This window comes from Eptesicus fuscus, chromosome 5, assembly GCF_027574615.1.
Source record: "Eptesicus fuscus isolate TK198812 chromosome 5, DD_ASM_mEF_20220401, whole genome shotgun sequence".
Classification (NCBI taxonomy): Eukaryota; Metazoa; Chordata; class Mammalia; order Chiroptera; family Vespertilionidae; genus Eptesicus; species Eptesicus fuscus.
The window spans coordinates 77,267,101-77,289,745 of NC_072477.1; the positions used below are offsets into that span (position 1 = coordinate 77,267,101).

At 47.7% G+C, this 22,645-nt stretch overlaps 1 protein-coding gene across 5 annotated transcripts in view; it reads right to left on the minus strand.

Annotated features, from left to right (window-relative positions):
• Window positions 1–4,205: 4,205 nt before the first annotated feature.
• SLC7A8 (solute carrier family 7 member 8) overlaps window positions 4,206–22,645 on the minus strand; it is a 54,244-nt gene continuing 35,804 nt past the window's right edge. For all 5 annotated transcript variants that reach the window (XM_054716456.1, XM_054716454.1, XM_054716455.1 and 2 more), the window contains 8 exons: window positions 17,515–17,640; window positions 15,834–15,987; window positions 15,096–15,219; window positions 13,564–13,667; window positions 9,025–9,121; window positions 6,659–6,808; window positions 4,866–5,043; window positions 4,206–4,383 (listed from right to left, as the gene is read on the minus strand). In XM_054716456.1, the coding sequence (XP_054572431.1) occupies window positions 4,229–4,383; window positions 4,866–5,043; window positions 6,659–6,808; window positions 9,025–9,121; window positions 13,564–13,667; window positions 15,096–15,219; window positions 15,834–15,987; window positions 17,515–17,640 (1,088 nt within the window). In that variant the 3' untranslated portion in view covers window positions 4,206–4,228. The remainder of the gene's footprint in view (window positions 4,384–4,865; window positions 5,044–6,658; window positions 6,809–9,024; window positions 9,122–13,563; window positions 13,668–15,095; window positions 15,220–15,833; window positions 15,988–17,514; window positions 17,641–22,645) is intronic.

Consider the following 22,645-nt stretch of genomic DNA (forward strand, 5'->3'; position numbering starts at 1 on the left):
GAACCATCGACTTTTTGGTGCATGGATGACATTCAGCCAACTGAGCCACACCACTCAACCAACCGAGCTACACCGGCTAGGGCAGTGGTCGGCAAACTCATTAGTCCACAGAGCCAAAGACCAACAGTACAACGATTGACATTTCTTTTGAGAGCCAAATTTTTTAAACTTAAACTTCTTCTAACGCCACTTCTTCAAAATAGACTCGCCCAGGCCGTGGTATTTGGTGGAAGAGCCACACTCAAGGGGCCAAAGAGCCGCATGTGGCTCGCGAGGCATTGGTTGATTCCTGTATGTACCCTGGGGATCAAACCTGCAACCTTAGGGCATTGAGATGATGCTCTACCCAATTGGGCTGCCTGGCCAGGGCTGCCATGTGTGTTCTTGCCTTCTCCTCCCCGACTATCTGCTCTTTGAGGGCAGGGTCAGACACAGGGTCAGACACAGGGTCAGACACAGGGTCAGATACAGGGTCAGATACAGGGTCAGATGACCTCTTCAGCTGTAATGACCATATTGCTTGAATTAAAATTAAGAACAGGTGGGTTGGCATGTATTAGACCCTGTCCTTGTTTGGAGTCCCTCCTTTGTGGGCAGCCCTCCCACTGCCTGAATATTCTTATGAGGAAAACGGAACAAAATATTTGAAGTCTGTGCTGATTTGCAAAATTCAGGAATAAGTTGACTATTCCACAGCATATAACAAAATTCTTGTACACAATTAATATAGTCACTCAAAAATTGGTTTGTGACTATATTAATAAATGAATGCTTAAGCAGCTGTGATTTCAGTGACCTCCAAAAGTCTCCCAAGTTCCCTAAGGTCTGAGCATCTGAGTTCCTAGCATTAAAGTGACTGACAGGATTAAGACAGGTGAAAGGCCCAGGTTAAAAATAAATGCATGTTGCTCAGGAGGAGACCCACATTTACTCCTTTGACCAGGTTGAAAAGATCAGCAAGTGTCATCTTACAGAGAGACAGGGGGCCCCCAGGGACAGGTGTCTCCATGGAGCAAGAGGGGGTTGGCGAGGTCTAGACTTGCCAGAGTGGGGCAACATAGAGGACACCTTGGGCCACTCAGGGAAAGGCAAAGTGTGTTTTGGGGAAGAAGGCATCTCAAAGGGTGGCTGTGAAGCTTGGAGAAGGGCCTCTTGCAGAAGAATGGCCTCTGTCCAGTGGTGCCCTCACTCTTTTGGGACAACCTTGGGCTGGGAGATTGAGGAACACTGTGAGATTAGATTCCATGCTCTTTTTCTCCCCTCCTCTAAAAGTACTAAATATGCTAAATGACTGGCCCAAGGACACACAGCTGTTTGGTGGCTGACCTGGGACTCAGAGCCAAGTGTTTGTGCTCCTGTTAATAGCAGGCCTCCAACCTCAGTCTAGAAGAACACCAGCCATATAACCAGAGTGTTAGGACCAGCCAGGACAGGGAGTGGGGGCATCTTGCCTGCCTGTGTCCTCACAGTGGCCAAGGTGGTAGAAGGTGATGTCTTAACACCCTCCCACCCCCTCCTCCCCTCCTGCCCATGTCTGTCAGCAGTGCTGGCTCTGGAACAATGCCGTTCCGGGACAGGCAGTGGGAGGGCTGCCCACAAAGGAGGGACTCCAAACAAGGACAGGGTCTAATCCCATCAACTTCCTCTAGCAATTAACCCAAAGCATCAGGAGGTCCTTGTCCCTACCGTAACCACTTCTTCCTTTGTCCTAGTCCAACTAGGCTTAGTCCCAGCCCTCCCACTCTTCCACCTAGAAATCTTCTTCAGGGGCTCTGTACAGCTAAGTAGACCTCACTTCATCTCCCAGTCTCTCCCATCAAGCCCCTTGGACTCAGCTGGGTGCTCTCCTAAGTCCCCCTCTGTGTCTCTCCACAGGGTCAGGCTGTCCCTTTTTCACTTGGCTCTGGCTGTCCTGGCACCAGAAGCCTTTGATGACTAAGCTGTGGGAACCACTTTTGCCTTCACCTCCCTCCATTCAGCTTGGTGCCCCCATTCCCACCTTGGGTAGTGATGAGGTTCTTCCCAGCCTGCTAGCCTGCAGGCTCTCAGCACAGTGTGCAGAGCAAGAACTTAATAACACTTCGTGACTTCACAGAAGAAACGGGAGAAGGTTTTTGATTCGAAATGAGAGGTGGTTGTTTGAAAGTACTAACATTGGGTCCCTGGGACAGAGCGAGGGCCTTCAGGAATGCCATCTTGGAAGGAAACTGGCAACCTCCTGAAGAAGAGAGGAAATGCCTGGAGACTCTGTCTCAGAAGGTCATTGAATTATCAACACCACCCACTTCATTTCCATTAAAAATTTTATTACATCAAAAGGAAAAATCCCAAGCCCTCCACAAAACCAACCAACCAACCAACCAACCCTCTAAAACCTAAACCAACTCAAAGACAAATTATTACCCAGATATAACTAACTCCCTGCTCCCCCAAACAACCTTACATTAAAAAGTCCAAAAGAAATAGATATGCCAGCTTCAAAAATATTTATCCAAAAAGTAAGGCATCCACTTAAAAAAACACACACAACAATAAATTGAAGGTGGGAAGGAGGTTGGAGGAATGAGAAGAAGGAATAAGAGGATGGTCCCCTGACCCTCCAGGGGCCAGCCCCAGTCTGCCTGGAGTCCACTCAGAGGGACCATAACTCAGACCAAACCTGGCATCTCACCAGGACAGGGTCAGGCGACTGGGCAGGAAGCTGGGAGACAGGAGTGGGCCGAAGGGGCCCCCAGGTGTTCCAGTGTAATCAGAAGAGATAGGGAACTGGGGGCATGGGGCAACTCCTGCTTGGGGATAAAAGGACCCTAGTCCTTAGCACAACAGGTGTGGTGGGAAGGCTCAAGGACCAGGGCAAACACGATCTCCTTCCTTTGGAGCACAGGGAGAGGCAGCCTGTCAGTCCTCACACCAGGGGCACAGGCTTTCCCGAGGACCTCCACAGAGGGCACCTTCGGCCACTGCCTTCTCACCCTGCCCTGGAGGCCACCCAAAGGCAGGACAGTGGTGAGACCCGAAAGAGGGAAGGGTTGTTTGAGTTGGGGGAGGAGGGAGGAACTGGCCTTCAGAACACACTTTCTCCCCAGATGGCACCTCTGGGGAGACGGGGAAAGCACCCTCTCTCCTGGGAAAACTTTTCATACCAGGTCTGCCCTGAAGGTTAGAAATAAGGGAGTATTTTTAGGTCCAGTTCTTGGATGGGAGGTGACTTAAGGCAGATTTGGCTCAGGTTTCAGGCCTGAAGGGCTTGGGGAACCTTCACACCCAGTCCTAGGTTCAGGAGCCAAGGTCCAGAGAGGAGGAAAAGGGCACGATGGGGGCACAGGCAGTGTTGGCTGCGTGGCATGTGCTGGGAGCATAGCTGCTGGGTGACAGGGTGACTGTTCCTTCAGGCGGGTGGGGAGGGAGGAGGAGCTGAGCCGCGTTGTCATTAGGAGAGAACTTTCTGGCTTCAGGAAGCTTTGGCACCCAGTTGGGGGCAGGATGCAGGGGACAGGGACAGGGCTGGGTTTCTGCAATCTGAGCCTTTCCCAATCTGTTCGACAGGCCTGGCTGGGGGTCATGGGAGGGACAGTTCCCCTGCTTCATTGGTCCTTAGCTCAGAGGAGGGTTGGGGGGGGGGGGGGGTTGAGTAGGGGGGTGGTAGCGGTGGGAGTAGTGTCCTGAGGAATCTTACTCTGCACAGGGAGCCGACACTGGAGTGGTAGAGACTTGGGGGGAGGAGTGGGGAAGACTTCAGAGGGATTTATTGGATCCCTAGTGAAGGGAGGGAATACAGGTCTCTCCAGATGGCTTTTAATGGTGACAGATTTGCTTGAGTCTGTCCCTCCCCAACCTACTCACTGTTGCTTGTTGCTGCCACTTTTCTCAGAGCTGAGGCCATGGGCTCAAGAATGGAAAGGGGAGGCAGAACTGAACTCAGGCTCCTGAGGAGGCAACCAGGGTGTGGGCCGGGGAGGAGGGTCCGTAGGGCGCTCCTGCAGCTCCACTCTCCTCTAACAGCTCTGAACACGGGCAGCCCTGGTTTGGGGCACACAGGCTCTGGGGGTGAAGGGCTGGTTCTTTGGGTACAAATGTCGGTGTCTTTGTTTATAGTTTCTCGCCCCCTGGTCCTGCCCCTGCTTGACAGAAGCAGAGGGGTGTGTGTTGGGGGGCCCCAGGCAAGGAAGGAGGGCAGAAAGGGGGTGAAGGAGGGAGGAGGCAACTGAGAGGGTCCCCAAGGCTGGGGCTATTTCACTGAGTTCTTGTCTTTGGAGGCAACGGGTTGGTTGATGGGCTGCCACTGCTCCTCCGTGTCCTCATTTATCATCTCTGTCTCCGAACTCCCTCCGACATCGGGGTACACAACCACACACATCTTCTGGCTCACCAGGGTTATCAACTCTGTGGGAAGAGGAGACACAAAAACTAGGTCAGTGCCGAGTGTCCCACCATTCTCTTCCCTGCTCTCCTGTCCTGGCTTTTGCCTTGTAGAGCCACGCCTGCCTTCAGAGAATTCTCCCTCCAGGAGATGCCCCTCACCCACCTCCTGTATCTCTGGACAAGATCCCAGTTTTCCACCATCCCCTTGCCCACTGACTACCAATTCCAGGGTCTCCACTGGTCTCCACCCAGCCCAGGGCAGCTCTAGATAGCGATCAAGTTGCCTATTCATGCAGGCTTCAAGTCTGTGTGGAAATGTCAGTTGTCCTCTCCTCAGAGGTACCTGGGAAGGCACCTGCCCTTTCCTGCCCCCAACTCCTTCCCCAGAGTTCCGTGGCCCAGCCTTGGCCTCCTGATTCTGGTGGAGTCCTCCTGCCAGACTGCTGACCACTCTGTCCCAGACCAGGAGGCTCTCTAGCCACCCAGGGCCTTCAACAACTCACTGATGAAGTTATTGAAACAGCTGGGCTTGTGTTGCCAATAGACACCCAGGAAGTAGACGGGCACTCCTGTCAGCATGATGGCCAGGCCAATGCCACACACTACGGGCTCCGACCACAGGCTGAAGACCAGCAGGAAGGCCCAGAACAGCAAGTAGACGATGGGGAACAGCAGGTTGATCTGTGGAGCAGAGGTGTGGTTAGCTGTGTGGATCCCATGGCCTCAGGATCAGGGCAACCTCCCTCTTCTTCACCCTCAGGGAGCACCTGAGTGCAAAGGCTGGGCTTCACTCAGCTCTGAGGCTCCCACACCCTGAGCTTTGATAGGACAATGCTGTGTCAACAGATGTTGGTGAACTTGGGCTGTGGGACAGAAGAGGAGCGGGGAACCTAAGGAAGGAACCATCCTCACTGCCTATCTCCTCCCTCCTGGGTAGGATCAATCAAGGCCTTGTCACCCAGGCCATGTGCCTGTGGCAGCCTGAGCAGCCCATGGCGGCTGGGAAGCTTGCTGGTACATTGGTATGGTATATGCTTGCGGAGATCCTAAGGTGGAGGAGAGGTGGAGAAATGAATGAGGGGCAAGGAGGGAATGACCTGGGTCAGTCAGGCTCCTTGCCCCTCACCCACTTCTAGGCTGGGCCTTCATCTGGGCACATGGAAAATAACCATCCCTCTCCAGGATCAGTCCCCATTTGTTTCTCTCAAGCAATACGAAAAGATAAGTCTTCCAAGACCCAAGAAATCAGGAAACCTAGCATAGTCTTAGAAGTCTGGGGCCTTTACTTTATTCAGAAAGAAGCACCTCTCTCTGGGCTTCATTCCTTCTTGTTAACCACAGGTGGGAGTTCCCAGTGGAGTCCTCATCAAGCCTCTAGATTCAACTGCCTTTCTCCTCCATGTCCTCTCCCGCCAGGGATAATGCATGTGGTGGGGAGATGGGCTTCTTCTACCTCCTCTTCCTCTAGCAGGCTTTCTAAGAGTGGTAGAAAAGTGGTAGTGGAAAACAGAGATTTGGAGAGCCCTTGATTCTCAGCTGGAAGAATCTTCTAGAAGCATACAATCTCCCTCTGTTTCCAAAATAGAATTGTTCAAATAATTCAGGGTTATACTCTATTCTCCTAATTTGCAGGAATACCACAGCACGATTGCATATTTCATTCTGAGCAATCTTGTAATTTCCATCACAAAGTTATTTCTTGTATGAATAGGTTCAGTGGGTGCCCTACTCTGTGTAGAGCCACAGTAGTTTAAAAAGGAAGGCTCACTCATGGATGGCTGGAGCGAACTGGGAAGCTTCAAAGAGGAGGAGGTGCTTGAAGCTGATGTGGAAAATGGTTAGAATTTGGATAGGCAGATGGGAGGAGGAAGCTCATTCTGGAATAGAAACAGCACAAGTGGATCTAGCTATCTGGAGGGACAAGCTAGACTAGACTGGAGGAGGAGTCTGGCCAGACTAGAGGGTCCAGGAAAACACTGGAGAGATAAAGGAGCCTTGCACAATCAGGTGGAGTTTAAGACAATTGTAGGAAACAAAGGAATGACTCCATGAAAATAGAATTTAAGCTAACTCATCTTTTCAGCTGCAGTTTGCTCTGGTCCTATCCCCAGCAGAGAAAGGAAAGAAATGGCTGTCCCATTCACACATGGCTCTGCTTCCCAAAGGGTCTGTTACCATCACAGAGATGATCTGTGGTCAGCAGCTGAGAACAGGGTGATTGAAAAATCTGGGCTGCAGCTAGAACCAGAATGGGGTGGGGCGGGGGGGGGGGACCTTCACGGGGAGGTTTTCGCACCTTGATGGGGCGGGGGATGTCAGGCTTCTTCCAACGAAGAACTATCTGTCCAGCAATTGTGACCCCGTAGAAGAGATAGTTGATGAAACCCACATAGTTGATGAGTGTGTATATGTCGCTGGTGACCAGCATCAGCAGGGTGGAGATGCACTGTGGGGAGTGGGAGAGGCATGTCAGTGATAGAAAGGGGATTTAGAGACTGGAGCTGTTTATAGGTCAGGACTGTGCCCTTGCTTCAGGCAGATGGTGCCCTTTCATAAAGGAGGTCTCAAAACAGAAAGTGTATAACCTCCCCTAGAAACCCAGGTCATTGCTAACATCTTCATTGCCAGGAAGTTCTTTTCGACTGCAGGGATGATAATCAAAATAATTATTGGTGTGGCATGGGCACTAACCAGCCAGAATAGAATTTGGCCCAAAATAACTGGATTGGCCACACGGATGGCACCTGGTTCCATGCCCACCCTAGTCTGACTTATATTTCTTCCTTGGGTATATCTCTAATTAATTTCACTTTATCATTGTAGGGAAGATGGTTGACTGCAGATTAAGGCTTTATCTTGCCTTTATCATCCTCTTCTCCTGTCTGAGTCATCTAATTTATTTTTTCCTTCCTTTTCTTTCTTTTTTAAATATCATAAACAGTTATTACAGCACTTATTAGGTGCCAGGCTCTATTCTTCACATTCTACAAATAGTAACTTGTTTAACCCTCATAACATCCCTGTGACGTTTTCTTGATAGAATCTACTTTCCAACTTCAAAGTAATCTCAGTGGCTCTCAGAACAATGTTCTCCACCTGCCCCTTAATATGTTACGGTCAATAGGAGGTTCAGTTTTCCTGTGAGATCTGAGGTGAAAATAACTCAGAAGATTTTAATGAATAAACAAGCCAGATTCTTACTGTACTTGCCTTGTAGTTATGGTGCTGCACCAGTGGCTCGAACTGAAAAAAAGTCTGTGGCCCGCTGGGAATATTGAGTTTTCTCCAGCCACCTTTCACAACTGACCAATCGTGCTGACCTTCTTCCTGTGCCCAACATTCTGAGATTCCCCCGAATGTTATACAACAAATGCCCTTGACTCCCAGAAGCTCTATCCTAGTCTAATAGCTTCTCTGGTGGACCACAGTAATTTCCAATATTTTATTCAGGATCCAGAAGGAAAAAAAAAAAAAGAACTTATAAGGCTCATGGGGATAAATCTTTGTTCCTTCTTTTTTGCTCTCTCTAAAGCAGTGGTTCTCAACCTTTCTAATGCCGCGGCCCTTTCATACAGTTCCTCATGTTGTGGTGACCCCCAACCATAAAATTATTTTCGTCGCTACTTCATAACTGTAATTTTGCTACTGTTAATGAATCGTAAAGCGACCCACAGGTTGAGAACCGCTGCTGTAGAGCCTAAGACCATCGGAAAATACAGATATTTACATTACGATTCATTAACAGTAGCAAAATTACAGTTATGAAGTAGCGACGAAAATAATTTTATGGTTGAGGGTCACCACAACATGAGGAACCGTATGAAAGGGTCGCGGCATTAGAAAGGTTGAGAACCACTGCTCTAGAGGATTCTACTCTGGGGTCATTTTACTCCCGTTTTTCCCCCCATCCCAGGTTTCCTTTTCTCCATTTTCAGTGTACCAGTCTTCCTTTCTTTATTTTTCTTATTGGTGTACTCTTAACACTGAATTTGTTTCAGTGATATTTCCCAAGAGACTAGCAGAGCCTCCTGGGGCAAGAAGATCAATGGGGGTGGGGGGTGGGAGTGTGTGGTGATCAGCTGGGAGGAGAGGCACAACATGGTAACCCTGTGAGCAACAGGTGCAGAGGAGAGCCAAAAAATACGTTTCTTTGGGAGGTTATAACAACTTGAGGAAGTCACTTCATTCTTACTCCAAAAGATGGGAGAATGGAAATGACCTGGCCTGAGAGCCTTAAAGTCTTGCATGACTCAGGTTCTTCCCTTGCTATATCTCTTGATATTAGTAAAGCGTGTGCATACAATTGCCAGACCAGTGGTCGGCAAACTGTGGCTCGCAAGCCACATGCGGCTCTTTGGCCCCTTGAGTGTGGCTCCTCCACAAAATACCACGGCCTGGGCGAGTCTATTTTGAAGAAGTGGTGTTAGAAGAAGTTTAAGTTTAAAAAATTTGGCTCTCAAAAGAAATTTCAATCGTTGTACTGTTGATATTTGGTTCTGTTGACTAATGAGTTTGCCGACCACTGTGCCAGACTATCTGGGACCAGTGAAACCAGGAACAGAGGAAGGGTTACAGGGGTGTGTATGGGAGTGTGAACTCCCAGCTTAGAGCAAGCATGAGGGGAAGGGTGTGTGTAGGACTGGCAGAAGGAGGGGCCCTTACTGTGAAGAGCAAGGCTGGGATGGGGGTGCAGCGCTTCACATGGATCATGGCCAGCACGCTGGGAAGGTGGCCCTCCCTGGCTCCAGCAAAGAACAGCCTGGCAGAGAGAAAAGCAGATCAGCCTGGGACGGCCCTCGGACTACAAAAGGAAGCTCCCTCCCCAGACCAGGCTCCCTCATCCATGCCCCCGCTCTGCCCACGCAGGAGCATCACCCCTCCAAACAGATAACCGCCTTCCCATGCACATCCTCCAGCCCACTATTCACAGGACCCACAATCCCAAATGCAGATGCAGGCAAACCGGAAACAGCCCGTGGATAAGTGGATGGATCCTGGGTGTGTGGAGACCATGAGTGTGGCCTGGGTGGCTTGGGGTTACTGATGATTGTGCTGTCACTCTGTGGGTCTCTCTTCATGCTAGAGTGCTGTTGTGGGAGTGCTTCTCTCCTTTGCCTAAGGCCTTAATCCCATAAAAAATGTACCTTCTGTATCCTCAAAAAATAAATGGGGATTGAACTGTACAAGGAAGGCCTTAAAAACATTCTTTTTTTTTTTTTTTTTTTTTTTTTTTTAAATATATTTTATTGATTTTTTACAGAGAGGAAGAGAGAGGGATAGAGAGCTAGAAACATCGATGAGAGAGACACATCGACCAGCTGCCTCCTGCACACCCCCCACCGGGGATGTGCCCGCAACCAAGGCACATGCCCTTGACCGGAATCGAACCTGGGACCCTTGAGTCCGCAGGCCGACGCTCTATCCACTGAGCCAAACCGGTTTCAGCCCTTAAAAACATTCTTATCCTAGTCAGAAAGTAGTTATCTCTGCGGTGGGAATTCGTGGTGGGCCAGAAAGGGACACGTGCTTGGGGATATGTGGAGATGTCCTAGAGCTTGTGGATGGTGGTTACAAGTCTGTCTACAATTGTTGAAACTCATCCATCTGAACATCTATGGTCTGTGTATTTTATTGTATGTAAATTGTACCTAAAAATTTATATCTTTAAGCTACTTATTCTATTCCCATAAAGCCATCCTAAGGAAATGAATAGAGAGTTAGTGAAAGGTGCATATACAAAGATATTCTGATAATAAAAAAAAGGAAATATCCTAAATGCCTACAAGTAGGAGATTGATAACATTATGGTATATCCATAGGATGGAATATTATGCATTCATAACTATGTTATAGAAATGAAACTGATTACACCCAAAGCCAGTTAGGCTGACCGGATAAGAGTGTCGGTCTGCAGAACAATGGGTCCCAGGTTCCATTCTGGTCAAGGGCATGTACCTTGGTTGCAGGCTCCTCCCCTGTCCAGGCCCTGGTAGGGGCTCGTGCAGGAGGCAACCAATCGATGTGTTTCTCTCACATAGATGTTCCTCTCTGTCTTTCCCTCTCTCTTACACTCTCTCTAAAAATCAGTGGAAAAATATCCTCAGATGAGGATTAACCAAAACAAACAAACAAACAAAAAAACCTGGTTACATGAAACATGCTCACAATATAATGGTAAATGAAAAAAGCAGATGATTCCGTACTTTATGATTCCAATTAATTGAAAAATTATTTATGGGGCATGTACAAAGATATATGATTATGCCAACTATTTATTTCTAGGTAATGGGATTATGAGTAATTTAAAATTTCTTCCTTAGATGTTATAGAAGCAATTTTAAAATTCTAAAATAGACAAAAAATTTTGCAATCTGAATAAACATTATATTTTAACTTTAAAAAAATTAAACTTTTTATTTTAAGACTAGAGGCCCAGTGCATGAAATTTGTGCACGGGTGGGGGTGTCCCTCAGCCCAACCTGAACCCTCTCCAATCTGGGACTCCTCGGGGGATGTCCAACTGCTGGACATCCCTCTCACAATCTGGGACTGCTGGCTCCCAACTGCTTGCCTGCCTGCCAGCCTGATCACCCCCTAACCACTCCCCTGCCAGCCTGATCGATGCCTAACTGCTCCCCTGCCGATCTGGTCGCCCCTAAGTGCCCTCCCCTGTCGGCCTGATTGCCCCTAACAGCCTCTGCCTCGGCCCCCACCACCGTGGCTTTGTCCAGAAGGATGTCCGGATGTCTGGTTTAATTAGCATATTACCCTTATATTAGTATAGATAATTATAGATTATATAATTACAAATTTTCATGCAATTGTAAGAAATAATATAGAGCAATCTTACATATCCTTTACCCAGTTTCTCCCATTGATAACATATTGCAAAACTATAATATAATATTAAGATCAAGATATTGATGTATTAGAGTTATTTATAAAAAGAGGAATTTTAACATAAAAAGCAGGCCTTCTTCCCCTTTCCTCTCTGGAAATAAAAGAGAATACTATAAACTATTAGGAGTGTTTACATTTTTCTTTCTTTTTTTCTTTTTTCTTTAGGAGTCATTTACATATTAGTGTGACTTATACCACTTTATTTTAAAATTGATTTCAGAGAGGAAGGGAGAGGGAGAGAGAGAGAGAAACATCAGTAATGAGAGAGAATCATTGATTGGCTACCTCCTGAATACCCTACACTGGGGATCGAGCCCGCAACCCAGGCATGTGCCCTTGACCAGAATCGAACCCGGGACCCTTCAGTCCGCAGGCCAATACTCTGTCCACTGAGCCAAACTGGCTAGGGCCACTTTTCCTTTTTTTCTAGGATTTTGTAGGGAAAGGAGTGCCTAAGGGGTAAGAGGAAAGGGCGGGTGTGATGGAGACAGAAATGCATAGAACCAGCACACTGGGTGTTCTGAAGAGAACTGTCATTTACCTTGTAATTTGTGTATGGGGGAGAGTGAAGCTAAAAGCAGTAGCTCATCAGAAGTGTGGGAGTCGATTATGGTCCCAAGTACCCAAATGCATCACCATCAGTTGCCATCATTAAATGCCTAGGCCAGTGTCACTAGTTTCATGCAACCACGTGACATTGGCTCTCTACAATGCAGCCTCATGCACCCAACTGAGCCCCAGGTGCTCTGCGGGCCTCATCATGCACATAGCCAGGGTCCCACATTCAGATCCCTCCTCCATAGGCAGCCAGGACCAAGTGGGGTTGTCCAGATCCAATAGCATTTGTGAGTGGCGTCAAGTTCACAAGAAGCAATCCTTGCCCAGCTAGCTGACAACGGAGGAGACAACGACAGTAAGCATGACACACACCCACACACACTCCTACTCCTCAGGAAGGATCATCTTCTCCATACCCCAAAACACAAAAGAGTAAGAGAAAGAGAGAAGGGGGGAAAGAGGAGGAAGAAAGGAAGGAAGGAACTGGAAGATGAGCAGAGGAGGCCTGGTGGGTAAGCCGTGCCTCTGAATCAGAGGCTGATCACACCAGGCCACATCTCCTGCATGCACACACAGCTGTACCACATGCACGCAGACCACTGCTTGGCCTGCCTGAGGGACAAACCCCACTCTAAAGTGACTGTAGCCAGTCCCTCTCCTCCAATAGATCCCAGAGAGCCTCATGGGTCATTGCTCCTCCACCGCTCGCCCTTGGCTGGGGCCTCCAGGTGGCCACTGCTCCTGTGTAACACGCACAGGATGTGTCATAGGGTCCTGGGGAACAGGGGATACCCACACTCCCTTTTTCCTGCCTGGATCCTGAAAACATGGCACTCCTTTGTCACTTCACGGGAACTCCTCTCTGATGTGATGGGTGGCTTTAGAAGTAGCTGAACTCAGGGACTTATTCCTTTGGCTGTATCTTTTGAGTAGGACTGTGCCCCGGGTGCAGAGGGGCTTTCTAAGAACGCTGGGAAGACCCCTTGAACTACACTAATGGAATTTATGCAGCATCTGCTGTTCTCAGCAGATATATGGAGGTGGGAGATGGGGACTCCTGGGCCCACTTGAGTTTCTGGCTTCCCTGAGAGGGATGAGGGATGTAGCTTTAGACAAATGCTTTCTTTTCACTCTTTCCCAGCCCTCTCGCTTCACATGAGTGAGTCCACTCGAGTCTCAGGGGTGGCCACTCGAAGACCTCCCACAGCTGCCTGTCTGTGGGGCAGAGAGGAGCTTGTGCCCACAGGACATTCAAAGATGATCCCATCCCACTGTAGACTGGTCCCAGAACTTTCCTGGGAGGCCAGCCCAGAGGCCCCAGGCACAGGCCCCTCCTGATCCCTTCCAGAGTGGGGTTCCTTTCTAGCCAGCACAGCCTGTTTCCAGAAGGGTGGGAAGGGGCTCTGGAGACAGTCCTGCTTCCAATTGCAGTCCCTGACCTGGGACTGTGTCAGGCAGCCTGGGCCTCCTCAGCCTCCTGCTCCTCCTGAAATGAGGTGGGATGGGGCTTTTCACCACTCCATGTGAAGGCACATACATCATAGGTAACCACATGAGCAGCATACACCTCTCTGCGTCTACACTGATACACACATGCCCTCACGTGAGCAATCACCCCCTGCAAGGTCACTGCCCAGGTGCTCACACAGACCCTGCTGACGGAGACAAGCCCCCTACATATACACAGAGCAATATGCACAGCAGTGTGGCCCCTGGCCCTGAATGGACCTGGACAGCACTCACCGGGAGGAGGTGAAGAGAGACCCATTGACTCCTCCAAATGTGGACAGGGCAACAGAAATGGGCATGATCCAGGCCATGACCCCCAGGAGCTTCTCTCCAAAAGTCTATGAGCGAAAACAAGGGATGAGCAGAAAAGGAGAGGTTATATCTCTGCACCTGTGCGTCACTGCTAGGAATGCTCCCTCCCAGGTCCACCCTTACCGAGTCTCTAACTAAGCTCCTGAGGAGGGATGGTGTTCGTGCCCTGTCCCCCATCCTACGCCACCACTTCCCACAGAGACACCTACGCAGCAGGGAATCAATAACTGTTTTGGGCTAGCTAACGGAAGGAAGCAGTGTTTGGTAATGACAACAATATTAATAACGCTAATAATGAACTAACACTTGTTATCCTTGATTTATGGATGAAGAAATTGAGGCACAAAGCAATTCAGTAGATTGCCTAAGATTATACACCCAGGACTGGACACCAGCCATGTGAATCCAGGCCTCACTACATTGTACATTGGTGAGTCAGGCTGGTTGGGGCTCCAATCTCAGCCCAAGACTCAGGAGCTATAAGACCTTGAGCAAGGTTCTTCATTTTTGAGCCTCAGTTTTCCCATCTGTAATTCATAGGGTAAGAATTTCTAAATTCATAGAAACAAATTATATTGGGGGGGGATGATAAGAAGAGGCTATTATGTAGACTGAGAAAGAAAAGGTGGTGAAAGTATAGACTAGTCTTCATGTATGGAAGGAATATAAAATATCAGGGGACCAGTGTTTCTATAGTTTCTGAGACAAGTACACACTTGATTTATAGCATATTGTGGGGAGTGGTTGTTTAAAATAGCTGTCCTGCTGGGAAGGCCAGTCTGGGAACACCCTGCTGTGGGACACTGGAGGGCCTCTTCCCTTAGTCTTCAATGAGACAAATGATGACACTGTTTGGCAGGGAGAGATCATGGCCCAGGTGAAGCCAGGTGAGGGAGCAGCACGTCTCCTAGGTCTTTCCTGGATATCAAGGACCCCAAAGCTTTGGACCCGCATGATCTCTTTCCCCAAGAGCACAACCCATCCTACTTCCTAATCGTTTACTGGCACACACTTTTCCCTGATGAGTGAAGGAGTCAGATCGCATGCTTTCCTGAGGTGCAAATGGAGGCAGAGAGAAATGGCATGTCTTGTGCAAGACTGCATCTTTCTGGGGAGAAGCCTGTCTCCTTTATACAATCATCGCATTTAGAGTTTAAAGTGCCCTAGGTCAGGAGTCAGCAAAGTTTTTCTGTGAAGGGTCAGATAGTAAATAATTCGGCTTTGTAGGCCATACAGTCTCTGTGGTAACTACTCAGCTCTGCCATTGTGGCTCTTCTAGGTACAGTGTGGCCATCAGCTTGCTTCTGGGCACTTGAAGGTGTGGTTTCTGCCCTAAGGACTTGGGATGACTTCCAATTCCACAAATCCATGGATCAGGGGGGAGTGAGGGTATCTCAGCAGGCAAATCTATGTCAACCTTCCTGGTTTGAGGGACCGTGAGTTTGATTTCTTACCACAGCGACTGCATTCGATGCCAGCAGCTCCTGGGGGGACATTGCAGTGACATAAGCGACATTGGCAAAGACATACACAAATGTGACCAGTGGGATGGAGATGAAGATGGCTCTGGGAAGGTTCCTGTAGAGGGAGAGGATGTGAGAGGGGGAAGGCCTGGCACCTGGGACCATCTGCCTCATCATGAGGTCCAGGGAGTGCCTTCTGTTTTGCTGCATGAAGCTGACCTTGCAGACTTCTGTGATGTTTCCTCCTCTTGAAGGGGTGGGGAGAGGAATTTATCTCCATATGGGCACGATAATTTAAAGGAAATGAAACAGCGTAGGCTGGAAATACATTCCGCGCCTATTGATTTTTTATTGACCAGAATCTCCACAATGCACCCCTTCCCCTGCCTCAAGACACAAAGACCCACCTGTCCCAAAACAGGTGAGTAAGATGCCTGGAAACCACTCAGGGCACATTTCATTCTCTATGGCAGGAGTGTTATCTCAGCACCATTTCAGCCTTTAACCTACTCTGGTAGAGTCACCAGGTCATTTTTCTTCTCCTGGCAGACTGAGTGGCAAGTGGTCTAAGTTCCTGGGAAATGAACTGTTTCTTCAGGACACACCAGGTCATAGTCAGAATTGGGGCTGGGAGGAGAATTGGGTAGTGGACACCTGTTTCCCTTTTCCCCGTAGCAGGTGCCTCGGCCTTTCCAGGGAGAAAGGAAGAGCTGGGCTATTTCAACTCACTTGTAGGGATCAACAAGTTCCTCAGTCACGTAATTAAGAAAGTTCCAGCCTCCGTAGGCAAAGGAGCCCTGAAGGAAAGCCAGTGCAATGAGGCCAATGCTCGGTTCTTGGAAATTCTCAAATGCATTCTTTGGCTCCAGCCAGAAGTATTCTCCTGTGGACACAAGGGGCAGGAGGCTGCTCAGCAAGACCAGTCAGAGGCCTGGCAGCCACTGGCCTCCCTGGTCTGGTCTCCACCACTCCCTGCAGTGATGACCCAGCTCTTTGTCTTGTCTCCAGTAAGCCTCATGAATTGGAGAAGTGGGACCGATAGGAGGAGGGACATATGGCTTGAGGACCTCCCAAACCTGTTAACCATTAGTTCAATGGGGGCTCAGATTCAAAGCACAGTTCTGAATGTCCTTTTTTTTTTTTTTTTTACAAGGCAAAGGTACCTGGAAGGAAAGGCCAAGGGAAGGTCACCGGGAGGGCAAAGTAACTTGGGGGGCTAGCAGGGTAAATGGGAGCTGGCCTGCTGGGATTTGGAGAGGCAGGATTAGAGCCCGTGGCAGTCTCCTGAGCACTTTCCCTCCAACTTAAATTTGTACATTTTCATGAAGAAAGCGTCAAGAACAACAAACCTTCAAACATAAGCTTCCATAATGCTATATTAGCTCAAACCTGTTCCGCTTTGTCAATCTCCATCTGTCTCTAAGGTGTGTGTTTGGTCTCCCTTTTCATGGCATAGATCTGCTGAGGACAGGGACCTCAGCCAAGAGTTTATACATTTCCTTCCCATCCTTTAGCACAGGGTCCTGCACACAGAGGTCCCTCCAGAAAGGTTGCTGACTGAGGTTGTAGTGAGACACAGAGTAACTGCTCATACTTTACTTATTCATTTGTAATCTGGCATCGGTACAATAAATAAGGAGATCAGAGTGATCAGGAGAAAGCACTGGGGCCAGATTAGGAGGGACTCTATTTTGAAACTATAGCACAGTGATTTCCTTAAGTCTAAATTCCTGAAAACAATATAACCTGCTAAAGAACTTAATCCAACTTATTAAAGTAATCATGGACATTTTATATAGCAGAACCTTAATTACGTTTCCTGGAGTGAAAATCCAGGCGCCCACACTGCCTTTTCGGGGCTTGTGGGCAGACGGGAGGTCTCCTGCTTGTCATCTGACTTTCTCCAGGAGGCAGTGACACTGGGCAGAGCCTTGTGGTGCTACGGATCCCATGGAAACCAAATACAGACTGAGGCTTGAAAAGGACCAAATCCAGTGGGGAATGTTGGCCAGGGCCCCAGGAATGTAGAGCTCTCTCTTGTAGAGATTATGAGTAATGTAAAAACATATAAAATCTCCTCCTCTGTCCCCCCATTTTAAGATAAGGACAAGATACAATATGAGATGCAGGTAGCTTCCCTGGGGTTGGGGCGAGAGGGCAATAGGAGTCCAGAGATCTGGGGTCTTCAGAGTCATGAGGTCAGCATGGGAAGACCGAATCTGCTAACAGGCAAGACACGTTCTACTTCACGTGGAAAATGGTTTCTCTTCCCTTTGTCTAGCAAGTGAGTCATTTAAGGCCAGAATTGGGAAATCTCAGGGTGTGCACTCACCCAAAGACAGTATGAGGGAGTGTGTACATTCAAGGGGTGGAAAGTTGGGCAGGGCCCCGTGGTTTCAATGACACTCACCTTTGCAGATCTGTACAACCCCCATGATGATGATCAGGGCCAGGGCCAGGAGCTTCCCAGCTGTGAAAATATCTTGAACCCTGGTGGCCCACCGCACACTGGAGCAGTTGACCCATGTGAGGAGCACTGAAATGAAAGACCCCAAACATACCATCAGGGGCCATAATGAAGCGGCAGGACACTCTCTGCACAGAAGCAGAAATGCTCTTTGCTCCTAATGATGGAATTGTAGTAGACGAGCCAAATCTGCAAGCTCAGCCCCAGTGTCCAGAAACTTTGGCTAGGTTAGTGGGTTATGAATGGGGATTACATGCCACAAATTAGAGCTTGGTCAGAATATGCCCTGCCCGGGGCTGGGAGCCAGAAGTAGGCATGGAAGAGTGGACACTGGCTTTGGAGGGGAAATCAGCAGCCGATCAGGGCACCATTGTAGGTTTTGTTTTCAAGGGGCATTCTGAGCAGCTGGTGGGATCCTCGATGTCATCTTTCTGAGCCTGGTTTTGGGGCAACAGAGGTTTAGGGGAATTGTTTGTTACTTAGGGTTATCAAAGCATTACACATATAGAATACAATTCATTTTTAAGTGTACAATTTGATGAGAGTTGACAAATGTATTCAGTTATTTAATCGCTACCGCGCTTTCTATTTCCAACACTCCATGAGTTCTCTTGTGTGTTGTGTTTCTTTGACGTCAGTCCCTTCCCCTACTGGCAATCACTAATTTAATTTCTGACCCTATAGTTTTGCTTTGTCCAGAATGTCACATAAATGGGATCATACAATGTGTAGCCTAGTGTCTGGCTCCTTTCACTTATGCTTTTGGGATCCATTCATGTCGCTATATATATTAGTTTGTTCCTTTTTATTGTCAAGTAGTATTCTGTTGAATAAATGCATCAGTTTGATTTTCCACTTGGCAGCTGCTGGACATTAGGGTTGCTCCCAATTTTGGGTTATTATTAATAAAGCTGCTATGAACACTTGCACAGAAATCTTTAAGTAGATTGTAGAAGCCTTTGAATGGGGTTTTCATTTCTCTCAAGTAAATACACAGGAGTGGGGTTCTGGGTTATATGGTAAATGTTAACAAACTTTGTAAGAAACTCCCAAACTGTTTTTTCTAAAGTGGCTACATCATTTTGCATTTCCAACAGCAATGTGTGCAAGATCCTATTGCTCTGCATCTTTGCCAGCATTTGCTACTGTCGGCTTTAAAAGTCTGGCTATTCTAATAGGTGTTAAGTGGCATTTTGTTACAGTTTTTTTTTATTGTCTGAAGTTTTACATATGTCTCCTTTTTCCTCCATTGACGCTCCTCCCCCCGCCAGAAGCCATTCCCACCCCCGAGGGCAAACCCCCATTACCCCCGTGTCTGTGTCCATTGGTTAAGCTAATATGTATGCATACAAGTCCTTTGGTTGATCTCCAACCCCCCCACCTCCCCTGCCATTTGTCTCTGGATCTATTTTTGTTCATCAGTTTATGTTGATCATTATATCCCACATATGAGTGAAATCATGTGATATTTATCTTTCTCTGGCTTATTTCACTTAGCGCAATGCTCTCCAGTTCCATCCATGCTGTTGCAAATGGTAAGAACTCCTTCTTTTTCATTTATTTTATTTTTAAAAATATATTTTTATTGATTTCAGAGAGGAAGGGAGAGGGAGAGAGAGAGAGAGAGAGAAACATCAATGATGAGAGAGAGTCATGGATCTGCTGCCTTCTGCACGACCCCTACTGGGGATTGAGCCTGCAACCCAGGCATGTGCCCTTGACCAGAATCGAACCCAGGACCCTTCAGTCCCCAGGCTGATGCTCTATCCACTGAGCCAAACTGGCTAGGCTCCTTTTTTATAGCAGTATAGTATTCCATTGTGTAGATGTACCACAGGTTTTTAATCCACTCATCTGCTGATGGGCACTTAGTTGTTATAGTTTTGACTTGCCTTTCCCTAGAGACTATTGATGTTGAACATGATTTCCTGTGTTTCTTCCCAATATCCCTATATCTTCTTGGGGCGCATAGGGGACTTTTAATCTGCCTCTTTTCCTAAGAGTCATAGGCTCTCACAGAGATTCTAAGAATGTGTAACCTCCAGGGCTGCAGGAGAGCTCAGGCTGAGTGCTATGATGGAGGGGCCCTCTGTTTTACCAGCACAGTCCCTAAGTAAGCCCCAGGAGCCCTGTGATACAGGAACTGAGTCTCAATCAACCTCCTGGTGGTTATGAAGTGCTTGAGAATAAAGGGGAAAAAGTTAAAATCCTTTTCCTCTCCCTCTGAAACAGTGACCAGGATGCCCCCTAGTTCTCCAAGGGTACAAGTCATATGTGTAAAAGCACAAGATTCTTTCTCTTTCCTCAAGCCACTATCCAGGCCTGATTTCACATATACAGCTGATCAGGTTCTATCAATAGCTTTTCCTGAAAGTGTGCATTTACTTTCCAAATATTTTCCAACCTTGATTCTGAGAACATTTTGGCAGAGTAAGGACCTGACATTATTCTTCTGTAACCTTCTTCCTTGTGCTGTCTCTACCTGGCAAACTCCTCATCTTTCAAGATCCAGCTCAAATGTCACATGTTCTGTGAGTCATTATTTTACTTATTCCTGACAATGTGCCTGCTAAGTAAGATTTATCAGCTGCATTTTATAGACAAGGACCAAAATTTGTCCCTCTGCTGTTCTCCCAGACCACTCTGTTTATATCTAATTTTGGCACTTCTTTCTTTCTTTTTAAAAAAAAATATTTTATTGATTTTTTACAGAGAGGAAGGGAGAGGGATAGAAAGTTAGAAACATCGATGAGAGAGAAACATCGATCAGCTGCCTCCTGCACATTCCCCACTGGGGATGTGCCTGCAACCAAGGTACATGCCCTTGACCGGAATTGAACCCGGGACCCTTCAGTCCGCAGGCCAACGCTCTATCCACTGAGCCAAACCGGTTAGGGGAGCACTTACTTCTTTATATTATAATGTTTCTGTTTCTCTGTCTCCTTGTAGACTAGGAGGGTGGGGACTGTGACTTTTTCATGTTTTTAATCCCAGGGCATATTACTGATGCCTGCAGCTGGTAGGTGCTCAGCAAATATTTGATACTTGAATAAAGAAAATGTCTCAATTCATTAGCCCTTCAATCTCATCACAGTCTACACATTTCACAATGCACACTAATCCCCCTGCTCTCCAGGAAACTCATCAAAAGGAGACACAATCCTCAGTTGGCTTCACAGAGCCAAAGAGCAAGAGGAAACTTGACTTCAAGAGCAGAAGCTCTGAACTCCTCATGGAGCTGTTATCCAAGATAGTGTCATATAAGGAGAACCAACACATGCTGCTGGAGGAAGGATTTTAAGCGCCTGAACAGTGAGAGCATTTTGTAAATATTCGAATGTTCCAGATGGACTGGGACGTCCTGATATATACACATTTGGTTTATCTTACTCAATTCAATAAGGTTTTCAGGATCACATGTCTCGTGACAACCCAACCCAAATCACTCTAAGCAACTGGGTTTCTTCCTAGGGCTCTGAGTCATGCTAGGGATGAGGTTGGGCCCCTGGGTCCCAGGAGTTCAGCAGATATAAGTAATAATGATTAAAAAATAAAGGAGATTGATTTATGAAAGAAAGGAAGTTTAGAACATAAAACCCATGCATGTGGCTCAGGGATAGGTAAGGGTTATAGAACAAGGGTCAGAGAAGAAAATTATTCTCCACCAATGGGAGGAGCGGGAGGGCAAGGATGTGCCAAGAAAGTTCATGGAGGGAAATAAGGACAGAGCATGACAACTAAGCAGAAGGGGAATGTGGCCGTTTTCCCATGTGCAGGGATAGAAAACACAAAATCATTTCCTTGTTAAGGCAACCAGGAAGACTCCTTCAAAAGGTCAGCTCCACAGTACCCTGGGAGGATCAGAGATGTTTGAAAGAAGGGACATTGGTCAAACAAATTTGAGGTATGTGTCTTCTGTCCTGCTTATCGCCACAACTTCACAAGAACCCAGTCCTTGGCTAATGTTTAACTTTTCCCCTTTACAGGGATCTTTCAGAAATAAAAAGAGAATTCCTGAGAATGAGGTGGGAAGACAGGCTGCCTGTGACACTAATCTCCTTGGAACAATGGCTGCAGGCCTTGGGTGCCCTTTCACCCGAAGTTAGGCCACCACAGCATGTGACCAAAGGAAAAGAGGGTACTCTCAGTCTCCTGGTACCACAGGACAGCTTCCCTCACAGCAGCTGAAACCTGAGCCTCCATCCAGAGAGGAAAGGTCAGTGAGTGAAGGCAACACTTGCCAGGTGCTTGCCAATCTCTGCCCTGCTCAGGCTTCCTGACTCGGCCGGTCTGCTATCCAGCATCCCTTTCTGTTGCTGACAGCTATGTTTTCTCTCTCTTCTCAGACAGATCCTGAATTCTGTATATACAGTGACCTCAGGGAAGCCACATGTAGATGGGGACCAGTGGCCACTGCAGCTTGCAATGTGAGGGTTTTCATCCATCCATCCATCCATCCATCCATCCTTCCATCCTTCTATCCTTCCATCTATCCAGCTAGTCAGCCAGCCATGCATCCATCCATTCATGCCGTTGTCATCTATAAAGGGTCTACACATGCTAGGCACTTTAGTAAGTGGGGGAGTTATAAATAAGACTCAAGTCCCTGACCTTAGGAAGTTGACATCGTAAGAGGGGAGATGGGTGAGCTAAAAGGATCCCAAGACAATGTGGTAAAGGTAGAGCTCTTCGTGGAAGCCAGCGGGTGTCCATGAGGAGTCCCTCCCTCAGCCCAGGGGAATCAGAGATGCTTCCTACATGAGGGAGAGACCCGAGCAACAGGGAGAATTTTACAATTTTGGCCCAGCTGGACAAAATAATAAAAAGACATAAAACTCTGGTTCTTGTTCATTGTAATCTGACTGTGGGGGCAGCTGCTGCTTCTCTAAAGGTCCCCATGGAGACCTAGGCTTATCTGTATTTCTTGGGCTTTTTCTTCTTTGTTTCCTGGCTTTATAAAAAAATAAAGGTTGGAAAGACTATCAAGAAGATGCTTAAGTCAGGGGTTGGTTTTAATCAGCCCAGTGTGAAAAGACTAATGTCAAGGTGACAGGAGGGATTAAAAAAAAATGAG